At 39.6% G+C, this 13,845-nt stretch overlaps 1 protein-coding gene across 2 annotated transcripts in view; it reads right to left on the minus strand.

Moving 5' to 3' along the window:
* Nucleotides 1-13,845, minus strand: part of ARHGEF18 (Rho/Rac guanine nucleotide exchange factor 18) — a 138,803-nt gene that overhangs the window by 107,132 nt on the left and 17,826 nt on the right. For both annotated transcript variants that reach the window (XM_077273533.1, XM_077273525.1), the window contains exons 4-5: nt 7,244-7,349; nt 3,513-3,672 (exon numbers count right to left, since the gene is read on the minus strand). In XM_077273533.1, coding sequence (XP_077129648.1) covers nt 3,513-3,672; nt 7,244-7,349 — 266 coding nt within the window. The remainder of the gene's footprint in view (nt 1-3,512; nt 3,673-7,243; nt 7,350-13,845) is intronic.

A 13,845-nucleotide genomic window follows, 5' to 3' on the forward strand; every position in this document is an offset into this window, starting at 1 on the left:
ACACAAGCCAGGGTACGACACCCCTCTGGGTGGTGGACATAGGCCAGGGTACAAAGCCCCGCTGGGTGGCTACACAAGGATATAGGCCAGGGTACAAAGCCCCGCTGGGTGGCTACACAAGGATATAGGCCAGGGTACTAAGCCCCACTGGGTGGCTACACAGGACACAGACAGGGTACAACACCCCCCTGGGTGGCGGACACGAGAGTAATAGAGACAGGGCCTGGCACCTCAGCAGCTAAGAACTGACCGAGGGAGTAAGTTGCACAGGCCCCCACCAATGGGTGGGGATCTCTTAAATACAGGAAGCCTCATGGCAATTGGCTGGGGACACCTTAGCAAGGTGGACACAGACTCAATAAGACACAGGAGTTGCCAGCGCCGCCCCCCTATGCACACAGACAGAGCATGCACATGAGGCACACAGCATGGAGCTGGCAGCAGAGAGAAGTCACAACAAGGCCCAGAGAAGTAAGTGAGTTTGAGTGTAATGCAGGTGGGGGATGGGGGGGCCATGCAGCGATGCCAGCAGGGTTGTTACAATCTGCACACCAATCCATCTAAGTCTGCATTCCAAACGGCGCTCCTTTCCTTCCGAGCTCTGCCATGCGCCCAAATGGTGATTCCCCCCCCCCCCCACATATAGGGTATCAGCGTACTCAGGACAAATTGGACAACAACTTTTGGGGTCCAATTTCTCCTGTTACCCTTGGGAAAATACAAAACTGGGGGCCAAAAAATAATTTGTGTGGAAAAAAAAAGATTTTTTGTTTTCACGGCTCTGCGTTATAAACTGTAGTGAAACACTTGGGGGTTCAAAGTTCTCACAACACATCTAGATAAGTTCCTTGGGGGGTCTAGTTTCCAATATGGGGTCACTCTGTGTGGGGTTTCTACTGTTTAGGTACATCAGGGGCTCTGCAAACGCAATGTGACGCCTGCACACCAATCCAAGTCTGCATTCTAAAACTGCGCTCCTTCCCTTCCAAGCTCTGCCATGCGCCCAAACGGTGGTTCCCCTCCACATATGAGGTATCAGCGTACTCAGGAAAAATTGGACAACAACTTTTGGGGTCCAATTTCTCCTGCTACCCTTGGAACAATACAAAACTGGGGGCTTAAAAGTAATTTTTGTGGAAAAAAAAGATTTTTTATTTTCACGGCTCTGCGTTATAAACTGTAGTGGAACACTTGGGGGTTCAAAGTTCTCACAACACATCTAGATAAGTTCCTTGGGGGGTCTAGTTTCTATTATGGTGTCAATTGTGGGGGGTTTCAATGTTTAGGCACATCAGGGGCTCTCCAAATGCGACATGGTGTCCTATCTTAATTCCAGTCAATTTTGCATTGAAAAGTCAAACGGCGCTCCTTCCCTTCCGAGCTCTGCCATGCGCCCAAACAGTGGTTTACCCCCACATATGGGGTATCAGCGTACTCAGGACAAATTGTACAACAACTTTTTGGGTCCAATTTCTCCCATTACCCTTAGTAAAATAAAACAAATTGGAGCTGAAGTAAATTTTTGTGTAAAAAGTTAACTGTTCATTTTTTTTTATTTTTTTTTAAACATTCCAAAAATTCCTGTGAAACACCTGAAGAGTTAACAAACTTATTGAATGTGGTTTTGGAGTCCAATTTATCCTGTTACCCTTGGAAAAATAAAAAATTGGGGGCGAAAAGATCATTTTTGTGGAAAAAATGTGATTTTGTTTTTGACGGCTCTACATTATAAACGTCTGTGAAGCACTTGGGGGTTCAAAGTGCTCACCACACATCTAGATAAGTTCCTTGAGGGGGTCTGGGTTCCAAAATGGGGTCACTTATGGGGGTTTCCACTGTTTAGGCACATCAGGGGCTCTCCAAACGTGACATGGCATCCAATCTCAATTCCAGTCAATTTTGCATTGAAGAAGTGAAACGGTGCTCCTTCCCTTCCGAGCTCTGCCATGTGCCCAAACAGTGGTTTACCCCAACATATGGGGTATCAGCGTACTCAGGACAAATTGCACAACAAGTTTTGGGGTCCCATTTCTCCTGTTACCCTTGGGAAAATAAAAAAAATTGGATCTGAAGTAAATTTTTTGTGAAAAAAAAAGTTAAATGTTCTTTTTTTTTTTTAACATTCCAAAAATTCCTGTGAACCCCCATGAAGCGTTAATAAACTTCTTGAATGTGGTTTTGAGCACATTGAGGGGTGCAGTTTTTAGAATGGTGTCACTTTTGGGTATCTTCTATCATATAGACCCCTCAAAGTGACTTCAAGTGTGATGTGGTCCCTAAAAAAAAAATGGTGGTGTAAAAATGAGAAATCGCTGTTCAACTTTTAACCCTTATAACAAAAAAGAATTTGTTTCCAGAATTGTGCTGATGTAAAGTAGACATGTGGGAAATGTTACTCATTAAGTATTTTGTGTGACATATGATTTAAGGGTATGAAAATTCAAAGTTGGAAAATTGCACAAATAAACACAATTCATAGCAAAGAAATTTTACCATTTTCATGAAGTACAATATATCATGAGAAACCAGTCTCAGAATCACCGGGATCTATTGGAGCTTTCCGGAGTTATAACCTCATAAAGGGACAGTGGTCAGAATTGTAAAAATTGGCCCGGTCATTAACGTCCAAACCACCCTCAGGGGTAAAGGGGTTAAAAACTACATAAGGTGGTAGAACTCTGCTTTCATAACACAAAGCACCTCTCCATTAATACACACTGCACTGGTATATAGCATTCCAATAAAACACAAAACACTACGCACTGTATTGGCGGACTACCTCATCCCTCACAGACCTGAAAGGGAACACTCATTTTTGCCACTGCACAACGTTCAAGTATTATATGAAAGGCTAACTTCTCCTGGGTTGATATATGAACATGGCATAGTTCTAGCATATCAAGTAGTGTTCAATTGACCTTGCTAGTGAAATCTTTGCAGTAAACAAAAAAAAGACAAAAAACCTCAATACATAGTGATGCAATATAAAGTCCAACATTCAGAAACCAGGTAGGAAAAAGAAGTACACTTTCCATTTAAGGTTCCTCAAATGGTGAAAGGCAACATTTTTGTGCCAGGCCACATGTCCATCTCAAAAGGACTAAAAGAAACTATCTCCAAACCTTTGACATTTTAATATTATAGAACACAACGCCACATAATCCACAGACCACTATAAATACATCAAATAGACTTGAGCCAAAAGATTTGTTCTGCATTAGTCCGGCAGCCAGACTAAGGCTTTGGGGTTTACTAGGTCCCACAATGTTATGGTGTGACATGAAGCCCAGTTACCAAGTCCCACCTGACGTCAAGGTGTTGCATGGTCTAGTAAACAGCAGAAGCTCCCAGAATGCCAGGTCAGGGCTGTAGAAGTAAGGATGTCATGGTCCGGCTGCCACGGAGGATGGATGCCAGACCGGGACAGCACAGATCTTTTTGCTCTACTCTAGAAAAGGAGACTGTAATGTGGCAGTGCCCACCCTTCAAGCAAACAAGCAGTGCCTACTCACGCATGCACTGTAGTCCACGCCTATTTACAAGTGACCTGGTGCATAAAGTGCATTTGGCGTGACTTGAGAAGCAGCCTGGCACCAGCTCATGCCCATTGGTATTTATCCATTTGTCCGTTGGATCTCTGCCTTTCTCTTTTAGCGGCTCTTTCATCTTACCCTAGAAGACAAGAGGATGATTATATTTTACTGGCGGAATTGCAGAGACATTTCATTTTACACTGCTTCTACACTATTGAATAAGTCTGTAAAAAGATAAAGGTTATACTAATTTGACCTTAGTTTAAAAGAATTTTACTAAGTGCTTTATTTTAGTTTTAAAGCTCGCCTCTCTCTCTCCTGACATATCGTTTTCATTAAATATGTCTATTTCCCATAGAATAATCATTCTGGAGCATCTTTTTCATAACTGTACTTTGTAGTTTCTCTATTACACCTCATAATTATTTATGAAAATATTTTTCAACCTGGATGTTACCATTTCTCTTGTCAAAGGGGGGTGTTCTTATATAGTATATCATTGGTGAAACCGATTGGACAATGTTAAAGAGAGTAGACACTTCTGTAACTGGTTCAGCCCCCATTTCTTAGAGTCGTATGAGTCCACTGCTTTATCTCTGCTGCTATCCCGGTCTCATCAGCACAAACCAATGAGTTCTGTGATTAGCTGCAGCGCGAGTACCGCTGCAGCTGATCAACTGACACTAGGCAAGTGGTGGAGGCACTGAAACTGAGGAGGATACTTAAAGAACAATCTACAGACAAAGGTATTTAATAAAAAAAAAAATTTGTAGGAATGGTACAGCACGGAGCTAAAAGAAAAGATGCTCCAGATTTGCTATATTATGTGGACTTGTCCATTTACTGAGACAAATCAAGATAGAAGACAGATCTTCTTTGAAGCCAAATGACATTCTGCAGTTTTAAGTATAATATGCATACCATAACACTTTTATTAACCCCTTTCTGCCATCGGATGGCAGAATCCCTGCTTTGATGCAGGCTCCAGCGGTGAGCCCGCATCAAAGCCGGGACATGTCAGCTATTTCAACAACTGACGTGCCCGCTATAGGCACGGGCAGAATCACGATCTGCCCACCCCTATTAACTAGCTAAATGCCGCTGTCAAACTCTGAAGCGGCATTTAACAAGCGCTTCCAGACATCCAGACGGAAATGCGCGCACCTTTGACCTCCGTCACGTGATCGGGGTCAGCAGTGCGTCGGCTTAACAACCAGAGGTCTCCTGCAGACCTCTATGGTTGTTGATGCCAGATTGCTGTGAGCGCCACCCTGTGGTCGGTGCTCATAGCAATGCTGTAGTTCAGCTACATAGGGGCGATCTGAGCATCGCCCTTTTTTAGCAGAGCCGATCAAGCTATGCCAGCTTCTGGCCTCCCATAAAGGCTATTGAAGCATGACAAAAGTAAAAAAAAAAGTTTTAAAAATATGAAAAAAAATATATATAAAGGTTCAAATCACCCCCCCTTTTGCCCCTTTCAAAATAAAACAATAAAAAAAACCCTACACATATTTTGCATTCAGAATCACGAGATCTATCAATAAAAAAAAAAAATTAATCTGATCACTAAATGGCATAGCAAGAAAAAATTTAAAAACACAAGAATTACATTTTTTTGGTTGCCACGACATTGTATTAAAATGCACTAATGGGCAATCAAAAGAACGTATCTGCACCGAAATGGTATCATTAAAAATGTCAGCTCGGCACGCAAAAAACAAGCCCTCACCCAACCCAAGATCATAAAAAATAGAGACGCTACGGGTCTCGGAAAATTGCAAAAAAAAATTTTTTACCACTTAGATAAAAAATAACCAAGATATGTTTGATGTCTATGAACTTGTAATGACCTGGAGAATCATAATGGCAGGTCAGTTTTAGCACAACTTTTGGGTTCCAATTTATCCTGTTACCCTTGGAAAAATAAGAAATTGACGGCTCTACTTTATAAACGTCTGTGAAGCACTTGGAGGTTTAAAGTGCTCACCACACATCTAGATAAGTTCCTTGGCGGGGTCTAGTTTCCAAAATGGTGTCACTTATGGGGGGTTTCCACTGTTTAGGCACATCAGGGGCTCTCCAAACGCGACATGGCATCCAATCTCAATTCCAGCCAATTTTGCGTTGAAAAAGTGAAACGGTGGTCCTACTCTTCCAAGCTCTGCTGTGCACCCAAACAGTGGTTTACCCCCACATATGTGGTATCAGCGTACTCAGGACAAATTGTATAGCAATTTTTGGGATCCAATTTCTCCTGTTACCCTAGAGAAATTAAAAAAAATTGGATCTGTAGTAAATTTTTTGTGAAAAAAAGTTAAATGTTAATTTTGTTTAAACATTCCAAAAATTCCTGTGAACCCCCATGAAGCGTTAATAAAGTTCTTGAATGTGGTTTTGAGCACCATGAGGGGTGCAATTTTTAAAATGGTGTCACTTTTGGGTATCTTCTATCATACAGACCCCTCAAAGTGACTTCAAATGTGATGTGGTCCCTAAAAAAAAATGGTGTAAAAATGAGAAATCGCTGTTCAACTTTTAACCCTTATAACAACAAAATTTGGTTCCAGAATTCTGCTGATGTAAAGTAGACGTGTGAAATGTTACTTATTAGGTATTTTTTGTGACATATCTCTGATTTAAGGGCATGAAAATTCAAAGTTGGAAAATTGCAAAATTTTCTAAATTTTTGCCAAATTTCCTTTTTTTTCACAAATGAACACAATTAATATCAAAGAAATGTTATTATTTTCATGAAGTACAATATGTCACGAGAAACCATTCTCAGAATCACCGGGATTCATTGAAGCTTTCCAGAGTTATTACCTCATAAAGGGACTTGCGCTGCAGCTAATCACAGAGCTCACTGGTTTGTGCTGCTGAGACCAGGATAGCAGCAGAGATAAAGCACTGGACTCATATGACTAAGAACTGGGGGTTTGGAATTTTTTTTACCATTTAAAAAATAACCTAGATATGTTTGGTGTCTATGAACTTGTAATGACCTGGAGAATCATAACGGCAGGTCAGTTTTAGCATTTACTTAACCTAGCAATAAAGCCAAACAAAAAAAAAGTTTGGGATTGCACTTTTTTTTGCAATTTCATCGTTTTGTAGTACACAACATGGTAAAATCAATGGCGTTGTTCAAAACTACAACTCGTCCCGCAAAAAATAAGCCCTCATATGACCATATTGATGGAAAAATAAAAAAAAGTTATGGCTCTGGGAAGGAGGAGAACGCAAAACCAAAAAAAGCTCTGGGGGTTAAGGGGTTAAAGAGTGGCAAGTCAAATCCTTTTCCAAATGCACCACACAAAAAAATTAAAGAAGGTGGTTGGTTTGAATGGTCAATGTGACCAACCATGTACGTAAAGATTTTCTGCAAGAATGTAATAAATGACCCCATCACATACTTGAAGCAGAAGCCCTTCCCAGTACAGACTGCAGTCTGAAGAAAAATATCTCCCAAGACCTCAGAAGAAATCTTTTTCTTAAAAGGAACCTGTCACCCCAATTTTTGCCTATAAGATGCGGCCTCCGCCGTCAGGGGCTTATCTACAGCATAGACTGGTGTATGGAATACAGTGTATTATTTGTGGGCAATGATGGTGTAATAAGTGGTGTCCATAAAATAATTCAAATATACTGCATTCCCCTATCCACTGCTCTACAAACAGCAATCATTTCATTGAAGTTTTACACTTTTGTACCTTATCCTTTTGCCAGGATCCAGTAACCCTATTCTTCAGGGAGCTAAGCCTTCTTTTCACTGTTGCCCCTCTTTGCATTTTCTCAGGTTTTGCTGCATCTTCTGTCCTTTATGTGGAGGGAAAGTGAAGAAGAAATATGTAAGCGGGGTGCACTTAGGCTGCTTTACTAATAAGTTGTAAGTGTCAACGTTTATTGTGGTTATTATGGGTTAAGTTGTATTATGTTCCATCTTTTCCAGGTCTCATCCATTTTTCTCAGTGAAAGATATCTAGTAAAGTACATAAGAAACGGTGTGGGTGAGAAGGAAGAGTGGAACTCCCCTTTAAGGTTACACAGGCCTATATATCAGGCCATTGCATTACTTGCAATTTTTTAATATACTCTCACTGCAAGCACAATACAAAGCTAGAAGAAGACAGCAGCATGGCAATCTCCATGCAGGCCACCAACAGTCTATAGACAGTTTTACAAGAAAAATCCCTAAGGCTATGTACACACGTTCAGGAATTCTTGCAGAAAATTCCTGAGAAAAACCGGAAATTTTCTGCAAGAAATCTGCATGCGTTTTTTGCGCATTTTTGCCGCGTTTTTGATGCGTTTTTTTCCGGACATTTCCCAATGCATTTTATAGTGGGAAATCCGAAATAAACCCCGCAAAATTAATGAACATGCTGCGATTTTTACTGCGATGCATTTTTTTCGCGGAAAAAAACGCATCATGCGCACAAAACATGCAGAATTCATTCTAAATGATGGGATGCATATTGTATGATTTTTTTTTTTTTGCAGTTTTATATCGTTTTTATCGCAAAAAACGCGAAAATAACGCAAAAAATCAGCAACGTGTGCACACAGCCTTAATGATCGAACCTGTACTTTCCTCTATCATATAGCTAGCAGCAGGAGCCATTGTTTTGGTGAGATTACATTAGGGAATTGTAATTGGTACCATTCCCTAATATATTAGCCTGTGTAACTCCAATATATCGGCATATACAACCCCTGGAAAAAATTATGTAATCACCGGCCTTGGAGGATGTTTATTCAGTTGTTTAATTTTGTAGAAAAAAAGCAGATCACAGACATGGCACAAAACTAAAGTAATTTCAAATGGCAACTTTCTGGCTTTAAGAAACACTAAAAGAAATCAAGAACAAAAAATGTGGTAGTCAGTAATGGTTACTTATTTTAACCAAGCATGGGGGAAAAATTACGGAGTCACTCAATTCTGAGGAAAAAAATATGGAATCAAAAAACAAACAAAAAAAAACCCACTGCAAAACATTACTAGTATTTTGTTGCACCACCTCTGGCTTTTAGAACAGCTTGCAGTCTCTGAGGCATGGGCTTAATGAGTGTCAAACAGACTCTTCATCAATCCGGCTCCAACTTTCTCTGTTTGCTGTTGCCAGATCAGCTTTGCAGGTTGGAGCCTTGTCATGGACCATTTTCTTCAACTTCCACCAAAGATTTTCAGTTGGATTGAGATCCGGACTATTTGCAGGCCATGACATTGACCTTATGTGTCTTTTTTCAAGGAATGTTTGCACAGTTTTTGCTCTATGGCAGCATGCATTATCATCTTGCAAAATGATTTAATCATCCCCAAACATCCTTTCAATTGATGGGATAAGAAAAGTGTCCAAAATATCAACATAAAGTTGCGCATTTATTGAAGATGTAATGACATCCATCTCCCCAGTGCCTTTACCTGACATGCAGCCCCATATCATCAATGACTGTGGAAATTTGCATCTTCTCTTTTTCTCAAAAGAGGCAATTTGAATATTTAATTTCCCAGAGGAGCATTGCATGGCGAATAAGCCTCCTTACCTTGACAAGCCAGCTGGTATGTCACTCTCCATAAGGAGAAACGATACCCCTTAGACCCCAGTCCAGAGCCTCTCACCTAGCCAAATCAGTTCTCATGCTTCGCACTGACGAGGGCCAACAGCCCGAAACACCGTATCTGCGAATTGAGATACTGATTTGGCTTTTATCCTAAGTCATATTGCACGACTCGTTAAAGGGTTGATTGTGACTTGTAGGATCGCTACTTCCAACAGGTGGCGCTATAGAGTTTAAGTCCTCTTTTTCTCAGAAGAGGCAATTTGAACATGTTCTCTTCAGGCAGTCATCTTTATAAATCTCATTGGAATGGCACCAAACAAAAGTTCGAGCATCATTATCTTGCCCAATGCAGATTCGCGATTCATCACTGAATGTGACTTTCGTCCAGTCATCCACAGTCCACGATTGCTTTTCCTTAGCCCATTGTAACTTTGTTTTTTACTGTTTAGGTGTTAATGATGGCTTTCGTTTAGCTTTTCTGTATGTAAATCCCATTTCCTTTAGGCGGTTTCTTACACTTCGGTCACAGACATTAACTCCAGTTTCCATCCATTCGTTCCTCATTTGTTTTGTTGTACATTTCCTGTTTTGGAGACATATTGCTTGAAGTTTCCAGTCTTGACGCTTTGATGTCTACCAGTATGTTTGCCTTTAACAACCTTCCCATGTTGTTTGTATTTGGTCCAGATTTTAGACACGGCTGACTGTGAACAACCAACATCTTTTGCAACATTGCGTGATGAATTACCTTTTAAGAGTTTGATAATCCTCTCCTTTGTTTCAATTGACATCTCTCGTGTTGGAGCCATGATTCATGTCAGTCCACTTGGTGTAACAGCTCTCCAAGGTGTGATCATTCCTTTTTAGATGCAGACTAATGAGCAGATCTAATTTGATGCAGGTATTATTTTTGGATATGAAAATTTACAGGGTGATTCCATAATTTTTTTCTCAGAATTGAGTGATTCCATAATTTTCCCCATGCTTGGTTAAAAAAGTAACCATTACTGACTACCACATTTTTTGTGCTTGATTCCTTTTAGTGTTTCTTAAAGCCAGAAAGTTGCCATTTGAAATGACTTTAGTCTTGTGCCATGTCTGTGATCTGCTTTTTTTCTACAAAATTAAACAACTGAATGAACATCCACCAAGACCGGTGATTCCATAATTTTTGCCAGGTGTTGTAAGAGTACAGGTTAGTAAAAGCTTATTATCCAGTTGTTAGGTTACCCCAAATAAATTACCCACTCATTTGAAAGAAACTCGAACCAGGTCAAATTCTGCTTGGGCTCACTGCTCCCTTCTTGCTTATTTTTGGTTCTAAATAAAGTATAAAAGTAACATTTTATCAATCAGTCTACCAAAGCTCTTTTCTATCAGCGGGTTCGATGCCCAGGGCAATATAATCCTCCCAATACGTGCCGCTTTTATCTTTATCTTTAAACTATTACCAGAATGTTTATTCTTTGAAAACCATACATATGTGGGTTGTACAAAATGTCCATCTATTTAACCACTTGTGGCTAACAAGGAACAGAATTTTTTTTGAAAAAAATGTGATGTACGGTATATATATTTTTTTAAATTAGTGTATAAAATTTCAGGCAAATGCATAGATTTTGAGCAAAAAAAAGAAAATTTTGAGATTGGGTTTTATTACAAAATTTGCACCGTTTGCCATATGCAGCTTCTGTGTTGCACTGAGCATTACGGATTATGGGTTATCTGGGAATCTGTTAATGAGCTCATAAAAGGCAGATTAAAGTTACAAACTTCCATCAGAACTATCTCACTTATTATTATTATTATTATCATTATTATTATTATTATATTTCATTCTGCAGCCAGCAAATAGTAGGGAAACAAACAGACATATAAGCCAAATAGTAAAAGCAGAATTCTATTTTATTTTTCCAAAATATATATATTTAAAAATAGAAAAATTGCGTTAAAGGTGTCCATATCCTTTAATGTGAATAAAGTGACTTGAGTCTTCAAACATGGAGAATGGTGAACTCTGTGCAGGGATACAGTATCGCTATCCAAAAGTCATGTTGCTGTAGAAATTCACGATGATATAAAGCATCTGTGGAGTAGCACAGTTCACGGTCCTTCATTTTCAAGATTCAAGTCACTTGATTCACACCCTATAAAAATTTAAAGGGAATCTGTAAGTAGGATCAACCCTCCTCAGTCGTCTATATGGGCCCGCAGGCCATAAGAAACTGAATAAATGATACCTTGATATCTGTTATCCAATGACTAATTCCAGAGAAATCCACATTTTTCTTATATGTTAATAAGCTGTTAAGATCTATGGGCCAAACACTGATCTGCATGAGAATCTGCCTCCAGAGCTTATTTTACCTAAAAGAGGGAGTTACCAGTGTAATATGTAATGGTCGCTGTCTGCTCTCCTGATCTCACTGCGGATTTGTGTGTGATTATTATTGACACATCTGCAGGTTCTTCTCAGCTTCCAGTTCACAGGCAGACAGGGCTGCAATATTGTTACAATACAGTAGACATTAGAGAATTGCAAAAATGTGTTTGTTTGAGACAAAGTACAGTTCTCCTGTTGTGTGTTAGTTACATGTCTCACACTGGTAATGCCCCTTTTTATTTAAAATAAGCCCTGGAGGCAGATTCTCCTGCAGATCAGTGTCCGGTCCATAGAACAGTTCATTTACATAAAAGAAAAACAAAGATTTCTCTGGAATAAGACATCAGATTGTGAATATCGAGGTATCATTTTATTCAGCTTCCTATGACCTACATTCCCATATAAACGGCTTAGGAGGGTTGATCCCACCGACAGATTCCCTTTAAGTTGAGTAGATGTTTTGTTCAACACCCACATAAGAATATTGGAAGAAGACCTTAGCTGCTCGCCACACTGATTAAAAGATCTAAGATTGGAGGCAATAAAGACATATGTGAGCTTTTATGGGCCAGTTAGTCTCTTGGCATAAATCCCATAGAACATGTCTGGGTTATGCGTAATCGTGCTGTAAGAAGATGATCACTGAAACCTGCATGCCATCTAGAGCTTTTAGAGTTTTGCGTGTTGTGTGGACCAACATTCTATAGGGCAAGATAGCAGATCTCATTGGTTCCATGTCAAACTGGGTTATGGCTTTGAAGAACCCAAGTGTTGGACCAGCTAAGTGTTAATATTATTGGCATTCATAGTGCATATTATGAAATAACAAACACAGGGGCATGTATCAATTCTGAGACAGTACAAATTTAGATTACACAGTCTTAAATGCACCAGATTTGTCATAGTGGTTCTTACTGTTTCATTAATCTGGAGTATTTTACACTGTTAAGTTTATAATATGTATTAGGTGGCCTGCCTTCTGCAAGAAATGTGAGACAGAATTTTGACATGACTTTTGGTGCACAATGTCACACACGAAGCCATACCTCTTTCCCGCTAATGCTAATCCACCTACCATTTTCAACAAAATCACACCCCTTGCCAAAAAGAGCATGTCTAAAACACATAAAACTGGAATCTAAGAGGTAATGTTTCTCCTAGTGGAGACTGACAAGCCAGACCTGGTGTGTCAGTGTGAGGAGACTCATATGCCATGCATGCTCCTCTTAGAAATTAAATATTTAAATTGCCTCATAAAACACATTATAATTATACTGCAAGTTCTGAAAGACAGGGTTTTTTTGTACATTTAGCTTGATAAATCTACCCCATCGTCTCATGGGTTGTCTCTGTGTGTGAGTCAGAAGTGGTTCAGAATATGAACTTTTTGCACAATCCCCATTTGTGAAATATTGTAAGACTAGAAATGCTTGTCATGATGCCTAAGGTCTTGTCACCACTCACAGAATACAGTCTACTGTAAGAGGCACCTGTATTGTGCAGCCAGCACCAGGATAGTGGCTGCAGAGAATTAACACATGAGAGCTTAAAACTACGCACACATACCCATGATACTGTTTCAGTTCTTGGAGTACTTGTTGCACAAATAGTCTGCAAAGAAGAAAATGTTTCCAATAGTTTACCAATATAATTTGATGGCTACAATTTGTTCTGCCCATATGCCATTTAACTGCTTTTTTTGGTTGCTTTTTTTTGTTGTCTTAAAAACACTGCAGGCAGACGTTAGTTTAGAGGTTATAGTAAATTATTGTAAACTGTACATAAAAAAGCTTTAGATTTTGTGCATTTTTTCCTAGTATTTAGGCCAGTGATGGTTTTTATTAAAACACAGCAAGGTTTCCTGGCATTTTCTCATTAGAGCTTCAAAAACAGCCTGAAGAAGTGAATCGGACACTTTTGACAAGTTTGACTTCATAGGAGTTCACACCAAAATTTCCTCGATTACTAATCTATAGGATAGCTTATACTTGCTGGGAGTCCCACCATTTACTTGCAAGCCAAGCACCCGTTCCACTTCACTGCAGTCGGAGATTGACTAGAGCTGCAAGGATGAGCATACAGTAGATGTTGGACAGAGTGGTAGTGCACATGCATGACTGCACCACTACTTTCAATCTCGGGCCATAGTGAGGTGGAAAGAGGACTCGGGTCCACCTTCCTAATGATCTGTGGGGGTTTGATCATTGCTGACAGTGTTGCTGTCAGAATACACTCAATTGAAATTGGAAATTGTACCGTCCAGTGACACATTTCTAAGAAGAATATGCTTAAATAATATGGACACTTTAAGTGGCAATTTCTTTATTTTTTTTAATTTAAATGCATGTATTTTGGGGTAAAAATCAA

Source organism: Ranitomeya variabilis, chromosome 1 (assembly GCF_051348905.1).
Source record: "Ranitomeya variabilis isolate aRanVar5 chromosome 1, aRanVar5.hap1, whole genome shotgun sequence".
In the NCBI taxonomy this organism is placed as follows: domain Eukaryota; kingdom Metazoa; phylum Chordata; class Amphibia; order Anura; family Dendrobatidae; genus Ranitomeya; species Ranitomeya variabilis.